At 39.5% G+C, this 25973-nt stretch overlaps 1 protein-coding gene and 1 pseudogene across 2 annotated transcripts; both read left to right on the forward strand.

Moving 5' to 3' along the window:
* On the forward strand, positions 1-25047 carry LOC150054203 (NAD-dependent protein deacetylase sirtuin-1). Of its 2 annotated transcripts, XM_090346414.1 has the most exons (9): positions 1-454; positions 2625-2741; positions 3894-4135; positions 6253-6405; positions 15828-15975; positions 16701-16780; positions 18031-18217; positions 19123-19677; positions 23036-25047. In XM_090346414.1, the coding sequence occupies exons 2-9, from the start codon at positions 2648-2650 to the stop codon at positions 23362-23364; spliced, it is 1788 nt and encodes a 595-aa protein (XP_090202540.1). In that variant the 5' UTR covers positions 1-454; positions 2625-2647; the 3' UTR covers positions 23365-25047. The 2 variants fall into 2 exon arrangements, with proteins under 2 accessions (XP_090202540.1, XP_090202541.1); XM_090346415.1 differs by lacking the exons at positions 1-454; positions 2625-2741; positions 3894-4135; positions 6253-6405 and adding an exon at positions 15218-15333.
* LOC150054204 (NAD-dependent protein deacetylase sirtuin-1 pseudogene) lies at positions 20-280 on the forward strand (annotated as a pseudogene).
* Positions 25048-25973: the final 926 nt, after the last annotated feature.

A 25973-nucleotide genomic window follows, 5' to 3' on the forward strand; every position in this document is an offset into this window, starting at 1 on the left:
CCAGAGAGGCAGTTGGAAGATGGCGGACGAGGCGGCGCTCGCCCTTCAGCCCGGCGGCTCCCCCTCCGTGGCGGCCGAGAGGGAGGCCGCGTCGCCGCCCGCCGGGGAGCCGCTCCGCAAGCGGCCGCGGAGGGATAGCCCCAGCCTCGGGCGGAGCCCGGGCGAACCCGGCGGGGCGGCCCCGGAGCGGGAGGCGGCGGCGGCGGCGGCGGCGGCGGCGGCCACGGCCTGGTGGCAGAGGCGGCGCTGTGGCGGGAGGCGGCGGAGGCGGCTTTGGTGACGGGAGGGGAGCGGGAGGCCCCGGCGACGGCCGCGGCCGGAGAAGGAGACAATGGGCCGGGCCTGCAAGGCCTAGCCCGGGAGCCGCCGCCGGCCGAGGACTTGGACGACGACGACGACGACGAAGAGGGAGACGAGGAGGAAGAGGCGGCCGCGGAGGCGCTGGGGTACCGAGGTGCGCAGGGCGCGGGCGGCCGGGACCGCGCTGCCCCCCTTCCAGGGGCGGGACCCCTTCAAGGGCTGGGCTTGCGCGCGCGCGTGTGGGTGTGTGCGCGTGTGGGTGCGCGCGGGGGCCCCGCGGCGGGCCGGGGCTCGGGGCTGGCTCGGCGCTCCGCCCCGCCGCCTTCCCCCGCGCTCCTCTGGGGCCGCTGGCTCCGCGTCCGCCTTGGCGGCCCGGCGCTGTGCGCAGTCGTCTGGAAGTTTTCCCTCCCTCCTCCTCCCCCGCCGCCTCCGCCACCCCGGCGCTCTTCTCGAAGACTTTTTTAACAACACGATTCTTCCTCCCCAACTTTTAAGCCTGAAACTTGTGGCTGTCTCATGGACCGACCTTTTGCAAGCTACTTTTTGCAAACTGACACCTGTGCAATTTCCTCCCCCCGCCTTTTTTTTTTTTTTTGGCGAGTCACGTTTGCTTGAAGCTCTTTCAAGTTTAGAGCCATTAGAATTCCAAATTTGTTTCTGATAGGCATTGCCTTCAGGATATAAAAGCATAGCTGTTTCCAAAGGCGCTACTTTTCTGTGATACGGTTAATACTGGGCGTCAACTGGAGAGTTTCAGAACTTTACGAATAGTTGTATGAAGTTTTTTCTTATAATCATGTTCTTAGAATGGTTTATGTGTGCATGTATGTGTGTCTATGTTTGCATCTATTTAATTCTGACACAACTGACAGTTTTGTCAAACTGAAGCCAAACGTGGTGTATGTGTTACACCATCCTTGAGATTTTTTTTTTTTTTTTTTACCAATCATGGGGCTTGAACTCAGGGCCTGGGCACTGTCCTTGGACATTTTTTTTTGCTCAAGGCTAGCTAGCACTCTACCACTTGAGCCACAGGACCACTTCCAGATTTTTCTGTGTATGTGGTACTGAGGATTCGAACCCAGGACTTTGTGCATGCTAGGCAAGCCCTCTTATCACTAGGCTAGGCTCCCAGCCCCCAAATTTCTTACTTTTTTCTGACCAGGTTTTGTTCTGTATATGGGAGTCTTTACTGATATTTGTGTCTGACCCACTTACCATGTCTAAGAAGATAACTTGAATACTGGAGACTGGATGAGCAAAACTGCCTTTGAAACACAACTTGTCAGGGGAGAGGATTGATGCAAAGATACCTTAGTATCGTATATGGCCTTTATTTGTGAGTGACAAGTTTGGCCTTGATTGCTACCTTTTCTGCCCGGTTTTTGAGATGCTAGGGATCCAGTCTAGAGATGGACAAACCTCACAGGCTCTTGACCACTGAACTCTACCTGCCTCTTTGTTTTGACTTTTGAGAAGTTGTTTTCCAGTTTGGGGGTGGGGGGGGGCTAGTTTTCATAGTCCAGGTTAACTTGGAACTTTCTATATAGACCACATTAGCCTTGAACTATTTATTGTCCTGCTTTTGTCACATGAATGCTGGCTCGCTCTTATTTTTACCTTTTTACCTAGTCAGTGTCTCTAATTCTCTTTTTCTGCCCACAGCTGGTGCTCTACCACTTGCAGCAATCTCCACAGTGCATCTTAAATTTTTTTTCAGTAGTAGTGGGATTTAAACTCAGGATCCTGTGATTTCCACAACCATATCCCTTTTTTGCTTTATTTTTGGATAGGTCTTTTGTTTTTGCCTAACATTGGCCTCTAACCAGCATCCTCTTAACGCCTTCCCATAATTAGTCTTTCTTCACCATTCCTGGTTTATATGTTGAGGTGGTATCTCATAAACATTTTACTCAGGTTGACCTATAACCAGGATTCTCCCAATCTGCCCAGGGAATAACTTTGATTCGAGCCACTACTGCGCAGCCTGTTTTGGTGTTTTAAAGGAGATTTGTAGATGATTCTTTTTGGAGGTACTGAGATTTGAACAACTCTGAGCCTTGTGCTTGCCAAGCAGTCAAACTGTTGCTTGAGCCAGGCCCCAACCCTTGTAGCTTTTGGCTGACTGAAACTTAGATTCTGTACAGAATCCCTGGATGAGAAAACTGCTCTGTCAAATGGTGCATCACTGTGTATACATTCTGTACATATTCAATGTGTTCATCTCTTTAGTCAGTGAAAATGGTTGCATCATACCATTATAGGCTTTCATTTTAGATGCAGATGTTTCAGCAGCCTTGAGTTACTTTTGATTTCTTTTGCAGATAACCTTCTATTCAGTGATGAAATGATCACTAATGGTTTTCATTCTTGTGAAAGTGATGAGGATGACAGAGCTTCACATGCAAGCTCCAGTGACTGGACCCCAAGGCCACGGATAGGTATGGCTCAGAGTTGCACAGCTTGGAATAAATGCCTTTTTGCCAGCACTTGAAGGCCAGGCCTCAAGCTTGCTTGACGTTTTTTGCTCATGGCTGAAGTTGTATTAAGTGTTACTTCAAGTTGAGCATTTTACTAGTTAATTGGAAATGGAATTTTGCAGAATTTTCTGCATAGGCTAACTTGGCAAACTTGCTTGGTCTCAGTTTCTTGATTATCAGGATTGCAAGTATAATTAGGATTACAAGCCTGGCTTACCCTTTTTCTTTGTGATTTTTAAAAATTATTTTTTATTTATTTATTTATGCCAGTCCTGGGGCTTGAACTCAGGGCTGGTGCACTGTCCTTGAGCTTTCTCAAAGGTAGAGCTCTACCACTTACAGCACGCCACAACTTTTGGCTTTTTCTGTGTATGTGGTACCACAGAATTGAGCTGAGGGCTTCATGCATGCTAGGCACTCTACCACTAGGCCACACTCATGGCCCCTTCTTGATGTTATTTAACGTGGAATTTCAGGACTACTCAATTTTTTCCCCATAATTTACTGAACCTTCAAAAAAATAACTTGTGTTACTATGTTCTGTGAGTCTAGATTTTAACCATAAAAACTTATATTGATAATTAGCTACTCTTTTTTGGAGTGGGAGAATGGCGCAGAGTTTTCAACCCTTATGAATACTAAGTATGGATTCTACCACTGAGTTACTCCCCTTACATCCATTTATTTAGTTATTTATTTTTGCCAGTCCTGGGCCTGAGCACTGTCCTAGGACTTTCTCAAGGCTAGAGCTCTACCACTTGAGCCTCAGCACCACTTCCGGCTATTTTTCTATGTATGTGGTACCAAGGAATCGAACCCGGGTCTTTGTGCATGTTAGGCAAGCACTCTACCACTAGGTCAAACTCCCGGCCACATCCCTTAATTTTGTCTGTTATTTAAAGCCTAAGAAGTCCCTCCAATTGTTGAGTAGATCTCCCTGACCTCATTGGGATATAGCATTAATTGTGAGGGTATACTGAAAGTGAAAAACCTTTAAGTTGCATTTTCTACTTTGCATAAACCTGATAGCTAATTCATGACTTCAGAAAATAAATGGGATTTTTCTGATTACTTGGAAGAGAACTTAACTAAGTCTTTTTCTTCTTAATATAGGTCCATATACATTTGTTCAGCAACATCTCATGATTGGCACAGATCCTCGAACAATTCTCAAAGATTTACTTCCAGAAACAATTCCTCCACCTGAATTGGATGATATGACACTGTGGCAGATTGTTATTAATATCCTTTCAGAACCACCAAAAAGGAAAAAAAGAAAAGATATTAATACAATTGAAGATGCTGTGAAGTTACTTCAAGAGTGCAAAAAAATAATAGTTCTTACTGGTGCTGGGGTATGTAAGATGTAAAAGATGTAAAAGACAGAGGTGGTATATGGATTTTCATACTCCTTTTTCTAGTGTAGAAAATTAATCCTTGGTGGTGGCGATGATGGGTGAAATGGCCCCAAATTAGGGTTAATAGTATTCCTAAATGGGTTCAGATTTTATTTAAAACAACAATAACAAAAAATCCAATTGTCTTAAAACGTACTTAGTTTTAGCCAGGTGCCAGTGGCACACATGTAAGCCTTGCTAGCTCCTCAAGAGAGTGAATTCTGTGTATGGAGGTTTGAAGCTAGTCTAGGCAAACAAATTGGAAAACTCTTATCTCCAATTAACCAGCAACACACACACACAACTTTTTTTTTTTTTTTTTTTTAACCAGTCCTGGCCTTGAGCTCAGGGCCTGAGCACTGTCCTTGGGCTTTCTCAAGACTAGAGCTCTACCACTTGAATCTCAGCACCAGTTCTGGCTTTTTTCTATGTATGTGGTACCGAGAAACCAAACCCCAGGTCTTTGTGCTTGCTAGGCAAGCTCTCTACCACTAGGCCAAACTCCTGGCCCATACACAACCTTCTATACGTACATTCTGCGCATGCTAAGGTATGTCAGGGTCTGGTGAAACCGTTGGATAATTGTCAGAGAACTAATTGATGATAAATGAAGGGATGGTAACACATTCCTTCTACCATTCCTCCCTGTAAACTCAGATAATAGGATTATACTAAATTGACAAACTCATCTTAGGTTATTGATATTGTATTGAATGTATAGAATATTAGCAACTAGAGCAACCGGAGTAATATTTAGTCCTGGTTTTCTGCTATTTTGAGTTATAAAAGTATTAAGTAATCACCACGAATCATTTTGTTTTCATTTTTGGTGCTGAGGATCAAATCAGAACTGTGCTTGGTGTTTGATGCACCTGCGGCTCCAGTATAGATTTTGCTCACAGACCATGATATATACTAGACAGTTTAATTTACACTGAGGTCGTGATGTCAGCTCTAGTTAAATTTGTGACTTTAACCAGAGTAATGCCAGATTGGAGGTGTTGGTCAAGTCGTAGAGTGCCAGCCAAGAACTAAAAAAGTGGGAGTTCAAAGCCCTGAAATCAAACCCTGGAATTGGCACAAAACAGATATAACCTCTAAATTCCCTATTACTGTGTAGCACAGTTTATATTTTGTGATGGTTTTGTGTCTTTTTTTCTTTTTCCCCCCTAGTCCTAGGTCTTAAGACTCAGGGCTGAGCATTGTCCTTGGGCTTTCTCAGCTTGAACCACAGCACCACTTCTGGCTTTTTTTCTATGTATGTGGTACCAAGGAATTGAACCCAAGTCTTCCTGCAGGCTAGGCAAGCACTGTACCATTAGGCTACACTCCTGGCCCTAGGTTTTATCTCTTTTTTTTTTTTTTCTTTTTTCTTTTTGCCAGTCCTGGGCTTGGGCTCAGGACCTGAGCACTGTGCTTGGGTTTTCTCAAGGCTAGAGCTCTACCACTTGAGCCACAGAACCACTTCTGGCTGGTACCAAGGAATCAAACCCGGGTCTCCCTGCATGCTAGGCAAGCACTTTACCACTAGGCCAAACTGTAGGCCTCTTATATCATTTTTTTATAATAGTCATGCACGCATGCACATAGATAATAAACCCTAGCTTGCCAAGACCTTAGAATTCAGCTTCTGTCTCTCAAGTGCTGGAAATAACTGGTGTATACCACCAAGCCTAGCTTGCTTAATTGCTTTCTTATTCAGAGTTGATACTGGGGTTTGAACTTAGAGCCAAGGAGCTATCCCTTAGTTTTTTCTCTCAAGGCTGTATAAATTGAGTCACAGCTCTGCTTCAGGCTGCTTTTTGGTGGCTAATTGGAGATAAGTCTTGTGGATTTGTTTGCTTGGCTGGATTTGAACTGTGATCCTACCACTAGGCCACACTCCCGCCCTCTTACTTGCTTTCTAAAGTAAAAGAAGTTAGCAGTTCTATTTCCCTACAGTTCTAAAATAAAACTTTTTTTTTCAGTTCTTCCCTAAAATGGTAGCGTAAGAGCTAACTTACTGTTAGGGGAGGAGTAAAAGCTAACTTACTGTTTGGGGAGGAGTAAAAATTGTACATCATGCACATTTTCAGGTATCTGTTTCATGTGGAATACCTGACTTCAGATCAAGAGATGGTATTTATGCTCGCCTTGCAGTAGACTTCCCAGATCTTCCAGATCCTCAATCTATGTTTGATATTGATTATTTCAGAAAAGATCCAAGACCATTCTTCAAGTTTGCAAAGGTACCTCAAATTTTCTATTGGCTTGACTTATGGAAATGTACTTCATTTATGTATAGATTTCTGTGATTTGTTTATTGTTTTTGTGGTGGTAGTGATAGAATCTAGTGCCGTCTGCATGCATGGTATGTGCTTTTATCAACTGAGCAACAACCCCAACTCCACTGTATGTACTTCCTTTTCTGTTGTCTGGTAAACAGGGTGCTGCTACTTTGGTGGTGTATAATCATTCATCTATAGTCAGAGTCTTTCTTCATTTTAGGGTTTTATTTTTAAAGATATTTCTTCTTCTTTTTCTTTTTTTTTTTTTTTTTGCCAGTCCTGGCTTGAACTTGAGGGCCTGAACATCAAGGTTAGAGTTCTACCACTTGAGCCACAGCACCACTTCTGACTTTTCCTATGTATGTGGTAACTGAGGAATCAAACCCGAGTCTTCGTGCATGATAGGCAAGCACTCTACCACTAGGCCAAACTCCCGGCCCCTTTATTTTTTTGAAAATTTATAGACCTTGAACAATTTTTTCTAAGTCATACCTAATCTGGTATATTTTGTAGTGGCCAGACTTTAGAGGTGAAGAAGATTCTTTGGTTGCATTTTTGTCAATAGATGGCACAGCTAAGCCATAGTCTCTCGAATTACACTGTTCGTTAAGTAGCAAGTAGACGTTGAGTATTTGATATGTTGACATTATGTGAATGACATACTAGATTTTTAGGGACCACACTACAGCAAAAAATTAAACATTTTTCTAATTTTATTTCTTAACTGCTAACAAGTAATTATTACATACTGAAATAATATCTTCAAGAGTCAGATGTAGTTCTACACACTGGTAATCTTAGTACATGGGAAGCACACAGGAGAATAGTGAGTTGGAGGCCAGCCTGGGCTTCATAATGAGGCGCTGCCTCAAAAAAAAAGGCATTTTGGGTTAAATGAAATGCTTAAAATGTTTACTTTTAATATGTGGTTAGAACAACATTTAAAATTACATGCATGGGGGCTGGGAGTTTGGCCTAGTGGTAGAGTGCTTGCCTAGCATGCATGAAGACCCGAGTTCGATTCCTCGGTACCACATACATAGAAAAATAGCCGGAAGTGGTGCTGAGGCTCAAGTGGTAGAGCTCTAGGCTTGAGAAAGTCCAAGGACAGTGCTCAGGCCCTGAGCTCAAGCCCAGGACTGGCCAAAAAAAAAAAAAAAAAAAAATTACATGCATGGTTTACATATTATGTCCTAAAGATTTTTGTCATTAGGAAACTTGAATTTTTTTCCCTGTAGTTTAGTCTTATAGAAAGATTGGAAGTATGTTTGCGAGACCCTTTTGTACTAGAAACTGTTAATGAATCTAGGAACAATGTTAATGAACCTGAACTTGGTTTCAACTCAGGGCCTCAAGCTTGCTAGGCTATATATCTCCAGCCCCCATAAACCTAAATTTTAAAGGCTAAGAAATAATAACAAAGGAGGGTTGGAATCATGGCTCAAACAGTATAGTGCTCATCTAGCAAGTTAAGGGCCAGAGTTCAATCCTGATTACTAGTAAGGAATAAAACAAATGGGACAACTGAGAATAGAAAATGTGCCTGGACACTGTGCCTGAGATTTTTGTTATTTTTCTATTTGTTTACTTTTTTTGTTGGTTGTGAGTCTTGAACTCTGGGCCTAGGCACTGTCCTTGTGCTCTTTTTGCTCAAGGCCAGGTAGCTCTCTACCACTTGGAGTCACAGCACCATTTCTGGTTTGGGGGGGGATTAATTACATACAAAAGTCTCACAGATTTTCCTGCCAGGACTGGCTTTGAATCATGATCCTCACATCTCAGCCTCCTGAGTGGCTAGGATTACAGGTGTGAGCCACAAGCACCTGGCTATATTAACTTTGATATGTAAGAACCTATACAAATAATTTAGTTATTCTGACAAAGATAAGTCATAGGAATTTTAAATCAAGACTGGCTAAGAAAGAAATAGAGAAGTCACACTGGCAGTGTGTTAAAGTAACCTCTTACGCACTAAATACAGACTATATAATGGTTGGGAGGAAATAGACGTGTCACTTTGTCTATAAAATTGAACATATATATTAAGTATATTTTTTTTCTTTTTTTTTTTTTTTGCCAGTCCTGGGCTTGAGCTCAGGGCCTGAGCACTGTCCTTGGACTTTCTCAAGCCTAGAGCTCTACCACTTGAGCCACAGCATCACTTCCGGCTTTTTCTACATATGTGGTACCAAGGAATTGAACCTGGGTCTTCGTGCATGCTAGGCAAGCACTTTAACCTCTAGGCCAAACTCCCAGCCCCTAAGTGTATTTTTTCTAATCTTGTTTAGATAAGTTGTTCACTTGATTAAAAAGTTCATTTATGTTAAAAGTTAAATTAATTTTTATCACTTTGGGAACTGCCTAAAAGCCTCTATTACTGTTATTTAATAAAATACTACTTCATAGTAACTCAGCACAGTTTTAAATACCCTAAAAGTGATTTAATAAAATACTACTTCATAGTAACTCAGCACAGTTTTAAATACCCTAAAAGTGATTACCTCTGGGCACATATTTATATCCCAGCTACTTAAGAGGCTGAGATGGTAAGATTACTTGAATCCAAGACTCCTGAGCTGCATTGTGCTGCCTATGCCAATCAGGTGTTCTGACTGAGGTTGACATCATTTTGATGACTTCCAGGGATCGGGAGAGCCACCAGATTGCTTAAGGGAAGGTGAACTAGCCCAAGTCAGAAACAGCAGGTTTAAAACTTCCATTCTAGCTGGGTGTAGTGGCTCACATCTGTAACCGTAGCTACTCAGGAGGCTGAGATCTGAGGATTGTGGTTCAAAGCCAGCCCAGGCACTAAAGACCCTGAGACTCATATCTCCAATTAACTACTAGAAAACGGGAAGTGGGAACGAGCTGTGGCTCTAGGAGGAGGGTGGTAGCCTTGAGCTAAAGAGCTCTGGGACAATGTACAGGCCCAGGGGAAGGGTGCAATCCATGAGCTGAAGAGCTCAGGGACAGCACCCAGGCAGAGTTCAAGTCCCATGACCAACCAAAAAAAAAAGCATACTGATCAGTAGTTGGATGGCACCTATAAATAGCCACTCCAGCCTGGGTGACACAGAGACCCTTCCTTGCACACTTCACTCAATCACACACACACACACACACACACACACACACACACACACACACAAAGAAACAGAAGGATTGCCAGCAGCACTAAATAAACTTTGCCCCTCCACTTATTTCTCCCACTTGAATACTCTTGGAAATGGTTTCATAATGGCATTAGCAAGGTGGTATTGTTTTATAGTTTTATCCAAATGGAATGTCTCCTATTAATGTATCTGAGGCTTTTTTTTTTTTTTTTAAAAAAACCTACAGTTGTTTAGTAATTTTGAAATTATCAATGTAACAGACAAAATGTTCTGGCTGTCATGCAGGTCTGCATACATGCTTAGGTACATGTGTGTATATGTTAGGTATTGAGCACAGAGCTCATTAAGCTAGACCATTCACTGCCAGCCCCATGTGTTGTGGTTTCTTTTTTTTTTTTTTTCCTAATTTGTCATTTTTGGTGAATATATGGGGTTGAAGAAAAGGTATACTCGCTGGGTAGGTGCTCTACTGCTTGAGTCATTTTTGGTACATTGTAGATAGGGTCTTGTTTATATCAGGTGTCTCCTGCTTAGGTCCCAGTGTAGCTGGGACAAAGCCCAACTAGCTCTTGGTTGAAATGGGGTTTCACCAACTTTTTCCTGGGCTGTCCTAAAACCTCAGTTCACCCAATCTTTTAACTCTGAGTAGTTGGGATTATAAATATGAGCCACTGTGCTTGGCCCAGTGTTTTGCTTTAACTGAAGTAAAAGGACTACATTTTTGTTAATGTTACCAGGGCTTGAACTCAGAGCTTAGCTCACTTGGCTGGCTTTCTGAGTTGGCACTCCTCCAGCTTAGTTTTTTGGGGAGATTGAGTTTCTGAGGGTTTATCTCTGGTCTGACCTTGATTCTTGATCCTCTGCATCTCAGCCTCCTGAGTAGCTAGGTTTACAGGCATGAGCCACTAGAGTGTACTCAGTGAAGACTGGTTTTTTGTTTGTTTTTCCTATGTTTTTCTTTTGAATTGCTTTTCTTGTCTTTCTCCTTTTTGTTTTCTTTTGTATTGGTCATGGGATTTGAACTCTGGGCCTGAGAGCTAGCACTCTGCCATTTGAGCTATAGCTCCATAGCTACACTTTATATTTTTGGTAGTTTAGTGGAGATAAGAGTTTGTCAAAGACTTTCAACCATGGTCCTCAAATATCAGCCTCCTTAGTAACTAGGATTACAGGTATGACACCAGCACCTAGCTTGTTGTTGTGCCATTTTGTCACCTTGAGTGCCTTACTTTTTTGTGATTAGTGGGAATGTTATATAGCACTGAAGACTGTTTTTGCTAGATATACTGGAGTTCCAGCTCCATTAATACTAGGAAGCAGAGGGCCGGGAATTTGGCCTAGTGGTTAAAGTGCTTGCCTAGCATGCATGAAGACCCGGGTTCGATTCCTCGGTACCACATACATAGAAAAAAGCCAGAAGTGGTGCTGAGGCTCAAGTGGTAGAGCTCTAGCCTTGAGAAAGTCCAAGGACAGTGTTCAGGCCCTGAGCTCAAGCCCAGGACTGGCAAAAAAAAAAAAAATACTAGCAGAATAAAATAAGGTGGACTTCAATCTATAGTCTTTTCTCAGTTACACTCATTCTAATACCTAAAAGAAAATGTGCTACGCCTTAAAACTAGAAATTTTGAAACTGAGGAATCAAAACCTGGGAAATCTAAACAGATCTTTCACATCAGAACTAGGTATAAATGATAGTTGTGTTGGTTACTGATTTTTGTAGCCAAATGAGTTATTTTTATACTTTGGTTTTCATCTGCAAAATGAGGTTTCATATATATACATATTCCGGGTTTACATCAGCAAATTAGCCTGAAGGATCATCTAGTAGAAGGTGGCCTGCACAAAGTTTCTGTCATATGTTCTGTTTTTTTTCCAGCCCTTAAAAAATGTGAAACCCGGCTTTTTGCCTTATCTCTGACATAATAAAGATGAAATATAAGTCCTTGTTAACTTATGCCTAGTACATACTAAAAGTTTATTAAGTAGTAACTGATAGCATCACTAATCACAATTCTCAGGTAAGTACAGGGTTAGCATAACATAAAAAAGGCTGCTGCTACCTTTCTGATGTTTTTAAGTCATGCATAATCTTTCCAAGTGTAGACCACTCTTATTTTGGTTATGAGCTATTTTGATGCACTGTGTGTGTGTGTGTGTGTGTGTGTGTGTGTGTAAAAGTAAATAAGTGTTTTTGATGGTCCTGGGGTTTGAACTTGGGGTCTTATGCTTGCTAGACAAATGCTTACCACTTAATCCATATTCCCTGTTCTTTTTGCTTTAGGTTTTTTTTTTTTTTATTTTTTTGCCAGTCGTAGGGCATGAACTCGGGGCCTGAGTACTGTCTTTGAGCTTTCTCAAGGCTAGCGCTCTACCACTTGAGCCACAGCTCCACTTCTGGCTTTTTCTGTGTGTGTGGTACTGAGGAATCAAACCCAGGGCCCTCATGCAAGCTAGGCGAGCACTCTACCACTAGGCCACACTCCCGGCCCCTGCTTTAGTTATTTTTGAGCTAGTCTCAAGCTTTTGCTTTGGACTACTTCTATCATCCTTTATCTCCTCCTGTTGTGAATCTAGGAATATGCCCAGCCTAGTTTTAACATATGGACTCATTATGGAATGACTACATAAAAGTAAATAAGTAATATCCACTGCTTCACATACTCAACATTTAAAATCTACCGTCTTAGCAATATTCAGAACTACCTTGTTATAACTCTGATGTCCATGTTGTAAAGGTAGGTCTGAGTCTCAATTTAACTCTGGCACTTTGTGTCCTGTGACCAATATCGTCTCAATCCTACTCATACCATAAACTAAACATTTTTAAATGGTTGAGGGAAAATACCTAAATAATAATGTGTCATAGTAACACATGAACATTGGGTGAAATTCTGTCACTGTTCATAAAACTGTCCATAAAATAAAGTTTAATGGAACACAGCATTCTCATTCTGCAGGTTTTTTTCCTATAATGCTAGAGCTAAGAGATACCAGAAACCACATAGAGACTGTATAGTCTCTAATGCCAACATATTTACTATTTTTGTAGCCTTTATATGAAACAAGTTTTGATTCACAGATTAAATGAGTGCTAGACTTGAGCACAAAATGTGAGCTGAAAAGCTCAGGGACAATTTCAAGGCCCTGAGTTCAAACCCCAACACCTGACGACAAAAAAAAAAAAACAAAACAAAAAACCTAGGCAAGTATTGATAAATTAAGATACTGAAGTCTATTCAGTATCTATTCAGTGTGATTTTGTGATGAAACACTACATTCATCTATTTCACTTTTTCTGGGGTAGGGGCAGTGCTGTGGATAGTTCTTCCTGCATGTGTGGCAAGTGCTGCACCACTGAACTACATCTCCATTTTTCCTCCAGCAGCACAGAGAATTTAGGTGCTAGTTTTTTTTCTTCCCAACTCTACTTTTGCTGCCTTCCTCTATTCTATAAAGTCTAAAACCTGGATGGACTTCTTCATTGTTAGGGACTGTAATTACACCCCTGTTTTCATATTGCTAGAGATTTGAGGGAAGTAAATAGGCAGCACCATTGTTTTTGAATGGAAACTAATACTAGGTAGTACTAAGTCTGAGCTTTGACTGTATTGGTTGCTTATGGCCAATTACCTGATTATTCCCAGGTTTTGAGACACAGCTGTGTGGAACTAGTCTGTTTTGTTTTGAGCAGACTGATTGGTTTCTTAAAAGGGCTTTAAGGTGTCACATCATAGCTGGCCTGTCTTAAGTACAGGTAACATGTCACAGTTCTGACATGGGAGAATTAGTCTATACTGTAAAAGGTGTATCCCATGCCTTTTGATTTTCAGCCAGCAGCTCATATTAAGAATCTGCTTTGGGGCCGGGAGTTTGGCCTAGTGGTTAAAGTGCTTGCCTAGCATGCATGAAGACCCGGGTTCGATTCCTTGGTACCACATACATAGAAAAAAGCCGGAAGTGGTGCTGAGGCTCAAGTGATAGAGCTCTAGCCTTGAGAAAACCCAAGGACAGTGCTCAGGCCCTGAGCTCAAGCCCAGGACTGGCAAAAAAAAAAAAAAATCTGCTTAAGAGTAGTGTCTATTAATACTGTCCTTTCAGTAAATTCTCATATTTCTTACTTTGAATACATTTAAGTTTAGCAATTCAGACACAACCTACTTCATCTGAAAGAAAATGGAAAAAGGTTCAAATCATTTAGCTTCTCAAATGTTAGAAGACTTATAATTCTTCAAAAATTATCCCCAGTTATTGTATATAGAGATTCCCTTCTTGAATACTTGTTAAACATGACATTTGAAATATGATGTAAAAATCAATGTTAATAAATTCTTTAATAAAAAAAAATTATTCCCAGTATGAGAAATTGCCTCATCACTTAGCTCCTTGTCCACTACTTGATACTATTTATCTGTTGCACCTCTTTATAATCGTGTTTAAAATATTTTAGAAGATACTTCCAGAAGGACCTTCAGTGAGATACTGTGCTCTTTATAAACTGAATGTAGGGCCGGGAGTTTGGCCTAGTGGTAGAGTGCTTGCCTAGCATGCACGAAGACCCGGGTTCAATTCCTCGGTACCACATACATAGAAAAATAGCCGGAAGTGGTGCTGAGGCTCAAGTGGTAGAGCTCTAGCCTTGAGAAAAATACAAGGACAGTGTTCAGGCCCTGGCAAATAAATAAACAAGCAAACTGAATGTAAATGTACTATAGCAAAGTATCCTGAGTAGAAGACGTTGGTTGGTATAGTACAACTCAGTAGCATTCCAGAACCTAAATGTTGACCTCGTTAAGTTCTTTTGCTACTTGCTATACATTGTCCTGTCTCTTAATATAGAGAGCTAGGAGTTTGTTTTTAATACATATTTGAATGTAAAGCAATATTTTTGGGTTTTTGTGCAATAGATTTTAAGGATACATGGTAGTTATAATTAGACACTATTTGGATGGTAAAAATGTCTTTTAAATTTGAGGTGCCACGAGCATGGCCTAATGATAGTGCTTATCTGACATGCATGAAGCAGCCCTGGTAGTACTAATACACAGAAAAAACTGGAAGTGGTGCTATGGCTCAAGGGTGAAACTTTAGCATAGAGAAAGTCCAAGGACAGCCCTGAGTTCAAGACCCAGGACTGGCAAAAAATAAATAACTTGAGGTATTAAATTGATTAAAAAGTTAACTCAAAAGCCCATTTTTGTATAATGTCAAAAGTGAAAATTCCCCTATCTTTATATAATTCATATATATTCTTTCTTCCTACCTTTATATATATATGCATATCATTTTTAATTTTTCTCATTAATAGATACAAACTACACATCAGTGGCTAGGTTGCTTTTTTCACTAAGGTCCTGGACCGTTTTCAGAACATCTAGCTCTCTCATTTTAATGGCTGCGTATTTTACTATTATGGATGTACAACCTGATCCCTGTTCCCTACTGAGGGCCATATGGTTGTATCTAGTTTTTTGCTAGTATTTTGATGGGTTAGAGCCTGTAATAACTAGAAAGAAGGAAGGAAAAGTAATAAGAAACTTCCTTTGCCTTAGTCACTTACTAAATGAACTTGAATACACTGTCAAAAGTTGGGAGGACCAAAATTGATACATTTTTCTCTGATCTTTTTGCCATGTATATATCTGAATTCTTTGTTTTTAAAGAAGAAACAACATTGAAGCATTATTTGGGGGGAAAACACACACACAAAATCCAGCAACTCAGCATTCATGAGCAACTCTGTACTATGTGCCTGTGCAGTGGAAGGAAAACAATTTTGGTAAGGAATTAAAACTTTAGCTTTAAACTTCCAACAGGTTGATATTTATAATGAATGATGAATCAGAAATTTTTTTTAATCTTACGTTGACAGCTTTTTCTTTTTAATTTAAAAAGTCACCATACCTTTGATATTTGTAAATTTAGTGTAAACTTTTCTTTTTCCTTAGAGAAAAATCTGAATTTGCAGCCAACAAAAACTAGATGTCCTAGGTATTATTTCTGTTAAAACATTAACATATGTTAGATAAATTTAATATGGGTCACTTTCACCCTTTTCTTAAAAGGAGCCAAGTTCACTAATTGCTGAGTCTTTACGTTATAAAAACAATCTTTAGGTGTGTGTTGTATCCATCTAGAGGCTTTAAGGTGATACTCATACATTTTGTTTAAGATTACATAGGGGTTGTTATTGAATGTTTTAAACCTAAGCAAGATGTCTATTATACTTAACATTATTAATAGAAACATTTTTCTACCTTTTACATTATGTAGGAAATATATCCTGGACAATTCCAACCATCTCTGTGTCACAAATTCATAGCCTTGTCAGATAAGGAAGGAAAACTTCTTCGCAACTATACGCAGAACATAGATACCTTGGAACAGGTTGCAGGAATCCAAAGGATAATTCAGTGTCATGGTAAGTAAATTTCAGAATGGCTTTCTGTAATTTATTTTTATAGGGAAAGTCAGTATTAGAAACCAGACTATCTAATAATGAGAAACAACATTATTATCTAATAATAACCTTAACCTGTAAATAGCCTGAAAGAATGCAAAAACAAACCAAAGAGTTGACCTTGATGATTGAATAAGTATTACTGGATGTGGATAAAGAAGCATTATCTTAGGTTTCTGAAACCAAAGGAATTAGCTTAGCTATAAAAAGATTTTGTCAATATGAAGTAAGTATGTGCTGCCCAGTTCTTATATATTACACAAAACACAAACTGGGCCGGAAGTTTGGCCTAGTGGTTAAAGTGCTTGTCTAGCATTCATGAAGACCCGGGTTCGATTCCTCGGTACCACATACATAGAAAAAAGCCAGAAGTGGTGCTGAGGCTCAAGTGGTAGAGCTCTAGCCTTGAGAAAGTCCAAGGACAGTGCTCAGGCCCTGAGCTCAAGCCCAGGACTGCCAAAAAAACAAAACAACAAAAAACCCCACAAACTGTATGTAATACAATCGGAATCTTCCAACACTGTAGATTTTTAGCCCTGGCATTAGTTTATTAAAAAGGAGAAAAATCATATTGGTTTAAATTCTGCCAAGTCTCCTAAAATTCTAATTTCTCTTGTTTCAAACCTTTATAGTTCAAGAAACAAATGTTCTTTTTAATAAAGCATAATTATTTTGGTTGCTTTTAGGTTCCTTTGCAACAGCATCTTGCCTGATTTGTAAATATAAAGTTGACTGTGAAGCTGTACGAGGAGATATTTTTAATCAGGTGATTTATGCATTCATGTTTTAGAATCTCTCTCTTCTTTTGTCTCTAAAACCGTAAAAAAAACCCCACAAAACTTGACAATATCATTGGAAATCCTGGTGAAGTTTCCTCCTGAAAACTTGTGCCTTTAAGAACGGAACATAATAGTTTAAAATACACAGGTGAAAATACTAATATATAATATATATTTTGAAATGATTGTGTATATTACCTTGTTTAAAGACATGTTTGATACAAGAATATGTCATTTGTAAATTTTCTTTCCTCCTTTTCCTCTTTTACCAGCCCTGGGGCTTCAACTCAGGTTCAAGGCACTGTCCTTGGGCTTTCTCAAGGCTAGTGCTCCACCACTTGAATCACAGCACCACTTCCTGTTTTTTCGGTGTATGTGGTACTGAGGGATTGAACACAAAGCTTAGTGCATACTAGGCAAGCACTATACCAATAGGCCACAATTGTGTTCTATAGATGTAAATGCTTTTTGTAAGGTTAGTTTCTTAATATCTAAGCCTAAAATAAAAAGCCAAGTCACAAAGTGCAATGTTGCTATTAGTTTTTCTTTTTCTTCTCTGTACTAGTGTCTGTCACAATTGGAATCTTCAGTCCGTTGTGATAATCTTTAAAACTTCGGTGCTATTCCTGGAACCCTTTCCCTGAGCTGCTTTTGCTCAAAGCTTAGTGATCTACCACTTGAGCCACAGCTCTGCTTTTGGTTTTTTTGGAGGAAGTAGTTTAGTGGGGTTGGCTTCCAATCGTGATTCTCAGATCTCAGCCTCCTGAGAAGCTAGAATTTACAGCTAGTAATGCCTGGCTCGTAAATATTTTGAAAAATGAAAACGAAAGTATTTTGTACATATGATCCAAAAAATTCAGTAATGTTATAGAAAAAGTCTTAAGTATTTTACTGTATAATTAATCAGACATAATTAGGAGATAGGAAAGCATATTAAAATAGAATTACATTTTACAAAGTTTTAAAAAGCCCAAGTTTTATTCTGTTTATGATCTTTTCCCCTTAACATATATGGACTCTTGAATGTCAAATCTACTTCTCCCTATATAAACAGTATTTACTTGAATGTTATGTTAATAGGCTTGAGTATCATTGACATTTAAGTTGTGTCCAGTTTCCGTTTATCTACAGATTTTGTTTCCTGTGATAATTCTGAAATGCACTCATCAGCTGCATGAAAATGGTGATTACTTCTCATATGGGCCTTCCATGTATGTATGTCCCTATCTGAATACAGGTAGTTCCTCGATGTCCTAGGTGTCCAGTAGATGAACCACTTGCTATCATGAAACCAGAGATTGTCTTTTTTGGTGAAAATTTACCAGAACAGTTTCATAGAGCCATGAAGTATGACAAAGATGAAGTTGATCTCCTCATTGTTATTGGGTCTTCCCTAAAAGTAAGACCAGTAGCACTAATTCCAAGTAAGTTGGAATAAGTTGGGGGGGGGGGGGGGGAGTTCTACATATAATGCCATGGATTGTAGTGTTTCAATAGGCCTTACAGATCACTGATCACTGTTTGTGGCAAAGAAGTATAACTTTTAATTTTTTTGCCTGTAACTTTAAGTGGTGTTCTTAAAGTCCTGGTTTGAGCTCAAGCTAGCATTCTACCAATTGAGCTACAGAATCGAATCCACAGCTTTATGCATGCTAGGTGAGCAGTCCACTACGAGGCTACACTCCCAGCTTTTGTGATTTATATGAAGTGTCAAAGGTAACATACTTTATCAAATTACCCCCATGTATGTTACTTAACTCCTCCCTCATTTTTGGTTGGTTTCACTATGTATATGTCTACTTTTATATTTTTTAAAAAATTTTTTTTCTACTTTTATAGTGTACTCACCCTCACCTAAAGCTTTTGTACCTAATGTGGCAAAGATTAGCTCTAATTAATTTACATAAACTTAAGTACTTTACATTTTGCTATGTTTATAGTTTAAGTCAGTCTAAATGTATATAACCTGTTACCTGGGCACTGGTGCCCCATCCCTATAATCCTAGCTACTCAGGCTGAGGATTGAGCTCAGGGCCTGAGCACTATCCTTGGGCCTTCTCAAGGCTAGAGCTCCACCACTTGAGCCACAAAACCACTTTGGTTTTTTTCCTTGTATGTGGTACCAAGGAACTGAACCCTGGTCTTTGTGCGTTCTAGGCAAGCACTCTACCATTAGGCCAAACTCCCGGCCTTGTGAGAAATTTTTGTACTTAATCTCTTAAGAAAACAGTTAATTCTGAAGAGTTAGTGTTTTTACTGGCATAGTATATTTGTGTATTATCAGCATTCTCTCCCCTTTTCTAATTTTTCCTTTTTACCTTGTTTTTAGGTTCCATACCCCATGAAGTGCCTCAGATACTAATTAATAGGGAACCATTGCCTCATCTGCATTTTGATGTAGAGCTTCTTGGAGACTGTGATGTTATAATTAACGAATTGTGTCATAGGTTAGGTGGCGAATATGCCAAACTTTGCTGTAATCCTGTAAAACTTTCGGAAATTACTGAAAAGCCTCCACGAACACAAAAAGAGTTTAATTTCTCAGAGTTACCACCAACACCTCTTCATATTTCAGAAGAGTCAAGCTCACCTGAAAGAACTTCACCACCAGTTTCTAAAGTAATTGTTACACTTTTAGACCACGCAACTAAAAGTAAAGTTGATGATTTAGATGTATCTGAATCAAAAAGTGGTGTGGAAGAAAAACCACAACTAATACAGACTTCTATTAGGAACAGTGAGAGTACTGCTGTGGAAAACTCTGATTTGAAGGATGTTGGTTCCAGTACTGAAGAGAAAAATGAAATAACTTCAGTTGCTGAAACAGTGAGAAAGTGCTGGCCGAATAGACTCCCAAAGGAACAGATCAGTAAGCGGCTTGATGGTAAGAAATTCTGTTGATCCATTTGAAAGTATGGTAACAATTTGCAAGAAATTAGTAGTATGGGCAGATTAAAGGAGGGGAGACAGAGGTGAATGTGTGTGTATATGTGTTAGCATCGTGCATACTGGTCAAGGGCTGTAACCATTAACCTATTGCTTCCCCTCCCTCCTCAGCTTTTCTAAACATTCAACTGGTAAGTTGTAGATATTTGAAATCTGATTTATCCTAAATAATATAGAATATTTACTTCTGTAAGTTATCTGAGTTGTCCTCCTGCAGTATGGAAATATAAATACCAATTTGAGAATGGACTTCAAAAAAATGTTGCACGTTTTGCCGTTATCTGATGAGACTTAGGGCTAAAACTCGGGGGTTTTAAGCTACCACTCATGAAGTAGAAATTGTCATTACTGCTCTGTTCCAGGTGAAGAAACAGGCCCAGACAGGTTAAACTCTGCAAGGTAATGATTAGGAAGTGGAAAAACCAAATTCATTTCCCATCCTCAGAGGCTATTCTCTTAACCATTATGCTGTGTTTTCTTGGATCTAGAAAACATGTCAATTCTTCCCCAATTATCAAGACTGGCATATATCCTGTTTGGACACATGCAGAAGTCTTTTGTCAGGCTGGGTGCTGGTGGCTCATGCCATTTGCCACTAGAGGGAAGAAAAGTGAGACCCCATGTCTAACATAATTGATAGAGGGGCAGCCACAAGCCAAGCATCAGTCAGTCCTCTGTATTAGCACCACACAAAGGTCTGACAGTTTGTCATTTGGAAATTGCTATTTCAAAGTATAGTGGACGTGGGCAGAATTATAATTTCATCAATGGAAACAAGTACCTGTTTAGCAGTCTGGAATAGTTTAAAACTGTCAAACTTAAGCTGGGCACTGTGGCTCACGCGTGTAATCCTACTCAGGAGACTGAGATCTGAGGATCACGGTTCAAAGCCAGTCTGGGCACTAAAGTCCTTGAGACTCAATTTCCAGTTAACCACTAGAAAATGTGAAGTGGCGCAGTGGCTTAAGGGGTAGCCTTGAGCTGAAGAGCTCTGGGACAGTGTCCAGGCCCAGAGTTCAAGCCCCAGAACCAAAACAACCCCCCCCCAAAAAACCGTTGAACTTTAGATAAGTATGTGTCCAAAGGCGTTCTACTCCTTTGCTATAGAGATTTTAGTTCCATTGACTTTCCCCCCCACAATGTTCTAATTTCTGGAGACAAAAAATGATCTAGTCATGTTTATATAATATAGAAATAAGCTGATAACTCTAGTAAATGCTGCTAAAACAGATCAAACAAAACACCTGAACAATAGGTTGTACTTAGAAGATTGGGTTTTAGAGGGCTTTCTAAAAAACATAACTTTCCTAAACAATACTGAGTTTAAAAATAGGTGACACTGCAAGGTAATAAAGCACTCTTATGTTTGTAGATATAATGCACAAGTCTGCATTACACTGGAAGATTTCCACACTGGGAATTTTGTTTAGTATCTTTGACAAGCATATCAGAACCAGTATACCTGGAGTTCTGTATTATAAATGAGCTTATTGTACAATGAGTAATCTTTGCTTTAGGTTAAAAGCAGGCTTTGGAATTAGGTGTGTGATCACTAGACTTGACTTACACACTTCTACTTGTAATTCTGTGAAGTCGAGCAAAAAGGAAGAAATGGAAACATAGATCAATGTTGACTATCTTTTTCATTTTTAATGTTTAGGATCTTGATGGTTGCAAAAAACAAAGGTATCCAACTGCTTAGTTCTGGAGAGGAGAGCAGAGCCAAGTACATTTTTTAGTAGCAGGGGCCAAAACAATAGAAAAGTATGATCGTCATGTGCTGGGACTCCTTTAAAAACGGGGTATATAAACCCAAAGAATATACCCCAATTCCACCTAGTGGTTTCTACTGGACTCTCAGATGCAACTGCGTGAATACTGGTATCTTAGAAAGCTGAGTTCTGTTTTCTTAGAGAAATAAGCGACTTTCAGTATCATAGATTCTGAAGTCAATTTTATGGATTCAGGTCAGAACTGTCACACATGGAGAGTTTCACTGAGAACTTAGGCCATGATGCAGTCTAAAAAACTTGGGCACTGGTGGCTTACACCCGTAAGCCTAATTACTCAGGAGACTGAACAGCCTGGGCAGAAAGTCCAGTTAAATCACAGAAGCCAGAGTGGTAATGTAGTTCAAGTGGTCCAGTGTTATCCTTGAGCAAAAGCTTAGGGACAGCGCCCAGGCCCAACTTTCAAGCCTCAGAACATGAAACACACACACACACACACACACACACCCCCAATGCTTATTTCTTGCTAGGTAGACACTACCATTTAAATACATTACACTTGTAATGTGTGAAAACAGACTTAAATTAGAAGCTGCTTATTTTTATGAATTCAAGGATAGAAAATATAGGGATCCTATGGTAGAAGACCTTGGCTTAAAGGGAATTGTCATGTGTCAAATATAAGGTTAAAGACCAAAGCTAGATTAGTGCTTCTTGCACTTCTCAAACAAAAAGATGCTGTAAATCTGAACTTACATGACAGATTGTTTTTAATAAGGAGAAAAAGTTCATGAAAATATTTATGAAACATTTTATGAAGTGTAGCATAGCATTCAGCAGCAGGCTTTTGAGGCAGGAGGGTGGTCAAATTCAAGGCCAGCCAGAGCTGCATAAGACCTTGTATAAGAGGGCAAGGGGGAGCAATATGTGCTTTTGACTTGTATGAACTGGGGGTCTAATGTAGGCTAGACTAGATACTTCAGGCAAGAAGGGATTTTAATAAACTGATGGCCCTAGGAGACAGAGGCTCCATTTCCAATTAACAGCAAAAACTAGAAGAGCAGTTTAAGTGAGAATGTGAGCTTAAGGAAGGATCTGAGTCCAAAGCCTAAGTCCATGAGCTCAAAGCCTTATGAATCTCTCCATTTTTCCCCTACTTTATAACCTAAGAGTTGTGTAATTTTTTTGATGGGAAAACAGACTTAGAAGTACTAGTTCACAAAGCATTAGTAAGTGGTAGAGCTAAGATTTGACTCTAGGACTAATAGTTTTTTCAAAAAAACAAAATCCAGGGGGCCAGGAGTTTTGCCTAGTGGTGCTTGTTTGCCTAGCATGCGTGAAGACTTGGGTTTGATTCCTCAGCTTACATACATAGAAAAAAAAGCTGGAAGTGATACTGTGTGGCTCAAGTAGTAGAGCTCTAGCCTTGAGAAAACCCAAGGACAGTGCTCACCCAAGTTCAAGCCCCGAAACTGGCAAACACTAATAAAAGTAATAGCTTCCAGTAGTGGTAGTTAAAAATGAAGACTGTTCAAGTAATTGGTATTTGCTTTATTGCTGTTTCAGGTAATCAGTATTTGTTTTTACCACCAAATCGCTACATTTTCCATGGGGCTGAGGTATATTCAGACTCTGAAGATGACATCCTATCTTCCAGTTCATGTGGCAGTAACAGTGATAGTGGTACATGCCAGAGTCCAAGTTTAGAAGAACATATGGAAGATGAAAGTGAGATTGAAGAATTCTACAATGGCTTGGAAGATGATGCTAATATATCAGAGCGAGATGGAGGAGCTGGATTCAGGGTTGATGGAAATGACCAAGAGCCAGCTAATGAAGTCACATCCATCAAACAAGAAGCAACAGATATAAGCTACCCACCCAACAAATCATAATGTAATAATTGTCCAGGTACAGGAATTGCTCCACCAGCATTAGGAATTTCAGCATGTCAAAATGAATGTTTACTTGTGAACTCAGTAGAGCAAGGAAACAAGAAAGGTGTAATATGTATAGAGTGATAAAATAGATTGTTTTCCCATGGGTAATTTTTTAACCTCCATTATTTCTGTACTTGTACACTCAACACTAACACTTTTTAAAGAAAAGGTACTAAGTATCTTTCATCAGCCATTGGTCAAAACTTTCTTTTAAAGGCTTATTTGTATGATACATCTGTATGTATATATAGTTTTTTTGATTTTTGCCTAGTGAGTTTCAACATTTTAAAGTTTTCAAAAAGCCATTGAAATGCTAATGTAAAGGGAACAGCGTATCTAGACCAAAGAATGGTATTTTCACACTTTTCTTTGTAACATTGAATGATTTCAAGTCCTTGAACTTTTGATTTACACACTGGCATCTTCCAAAACTGTGGCAGCTAACTTTTTTAAAACAAAAAAATGAAACAATGTGATTAGAAGGAAGTCAGCAATGTGTGGGAGAGCACTTTGTATAATACTTGGTGCTCAGAAGTACTGTAGTCAAATGAAAATGGCTTTTGTATTTCCTAAGGACATGTAGTAATGTTTTTATTGGCTCATAAAACTCACCTGATAGTAAATAAATGCTTTGGAAATGTTTCAGTTGCTTTAGAAAACAATAGTGCCTGCATTGATCCCCTTAGTTCTGAGTGTTTGCCATTGTTGTTTAAATACCTATCACTGTGGTAGAGCTTGCATCGATCCTTTTTCTGAAGTATTAAACTGCCAAGGTGTGAATATGCAAAGCCTTTCTGAATCTGTAATAATGGTACTTCTACTGGGGGAGTGTGTAATATTTGGACTGCTGTTTTCCACTAATGAGGAGAGCAACAGTTCCCTGATTACAGTTCCAAAGTCATGTTATATATAACTCAACTCAGCCAGAAAGTACATGTCTCCTGTTGGAAGGACTTGGTGAAATGAATACCAAACAGCTAGCCTAGTATTATGAAGATGAGCACTGACTGTAATAGCAGATTAGTTTATGAAACTAGCCAGCTCTTATAAGGTATCTTTATTTAAAAGCTTAGTCTGCCTTAAAGCTAGAGATAAATTTTCTCAACTGCACAAGCTTCTAGCCTTTTAAAGTTCATACCTACAAAATCGCATAGTAAGTGCATAACAGACCCATTTTTTAAACATTACTCCCAAATTATGAAGTATTCTTATGTTTGGTTTAGTATTTATTAAAATAAAAAGGGGGTTGAAATTCAGCTGTTCTTAATACTTAACCCAGCTAAGACCATTACTGCCGGAGAAAAACTCTTATTGAATGGTCATTTCCCTACCTAAGAGATGTTTCAAACTGTTTATTTGGCTACACTAAAGAATGCAGTATATTTAGTTTTCCATTTGCATGATGTGTTTGTGCTATAGATGATATTTTAAATTGAAAAATTTGTTTTAAATTATTTTTACAGTGAAGACTGTTTTCAGCTCTTTTATATTGTACATAGTCTTTTATGTAATTTACTGGCATATGTTTTGTAGACTGTTTAATGACTGGATATACTTCCTCCAACTTTTGAAATACAAAACCAGTGTTTTATACTTGTACACTGTTTTAAAGTCTATTAAAACTGTTATTTGACCTTTTCTGTTAACTTGTTTAAATTTGTCCAGCTTTTAGATTGTGATGCCTTCTTGCACTCTTCATTGTACATTCAAATTATGTAACAAAATAGCTGAATCAGTCCCAGTATCTGCAAGCTCTGACTGCAAACCCAAATCAAATTCCAGTATCAGCAGAGATCACAAGTAATGTCTAATGGCCTGTCCAATAGGTATTAATAATCACCTAAAGTACACACTGCCCAAGCCTCACGAGCACTGAAAAACATTCCGGGCTTGGGTGCCAGTGATTGATTCACACCTGTAATCCTAGCTACTCAGGACCCTGAGATCTGAGGACCATGGTGCCAAGCCCGCCCAGGCATAAAAGTTTGTGAGACTCTTAGCTCCAATAAACTCAGAAAAAAAATTAGAAGTGGTGCTGTGGCTCAAGTAGTAGCCTTGAGCAAAATGAACTGATTTGCTCAGATTTATGCCCAAGCCAGAAGGAAATTAGGAGAGAGCTCAACATTGCTGTAAAGGAGACAGATAACTACCACTACAGTACGTCTTTTAACTGCAAAAGAACCATAGAATGAGCTAGCTAAGAACAAGGATAACGGTCCTTGTAAAAACTGACATTTTGCAGTATGCATAAAGACATTTCATAACTATAGCACAAAGGTTCATTTTGATAATTTTGAGATACTCATTAAAAGCCCATGCTGACCTTTGAAATACTAGTCATGCTTTTGTCTATGGTCCTAGGATTATGTGTCTGTGCTACAGCACTAAACCTACAAAGTAGCAAAAGTCTGTAATCCTAGGAAAAAAAATTACCCCTTAGGAAATGATCCTGTAAGAATGCTGTTGCTCAGGGCACTAGGTGGCTGACATCTGAGGATGTGGTGATTGAATGAAGCCAGCCAGGACTGGAAAGGCTGGAGAGTCTGTGAGCCTCTGAGCCTCTT

The sequence above is a fragment of the Megascapheus bottae genome, chromosome 15 (assembly GCF_031878675.1).
Source record: "Megascapheus bottae isolate mThoBot1 chromosome 15, mThoBot2.hap1, whole genome shotgun sequence".
Taxonomy (NCBI): Eukaryota; Metazoa; Chordata; class Mammalia; order Rodentia; family Geomyidae; genus Megascapheus; species Megascapheus bottae.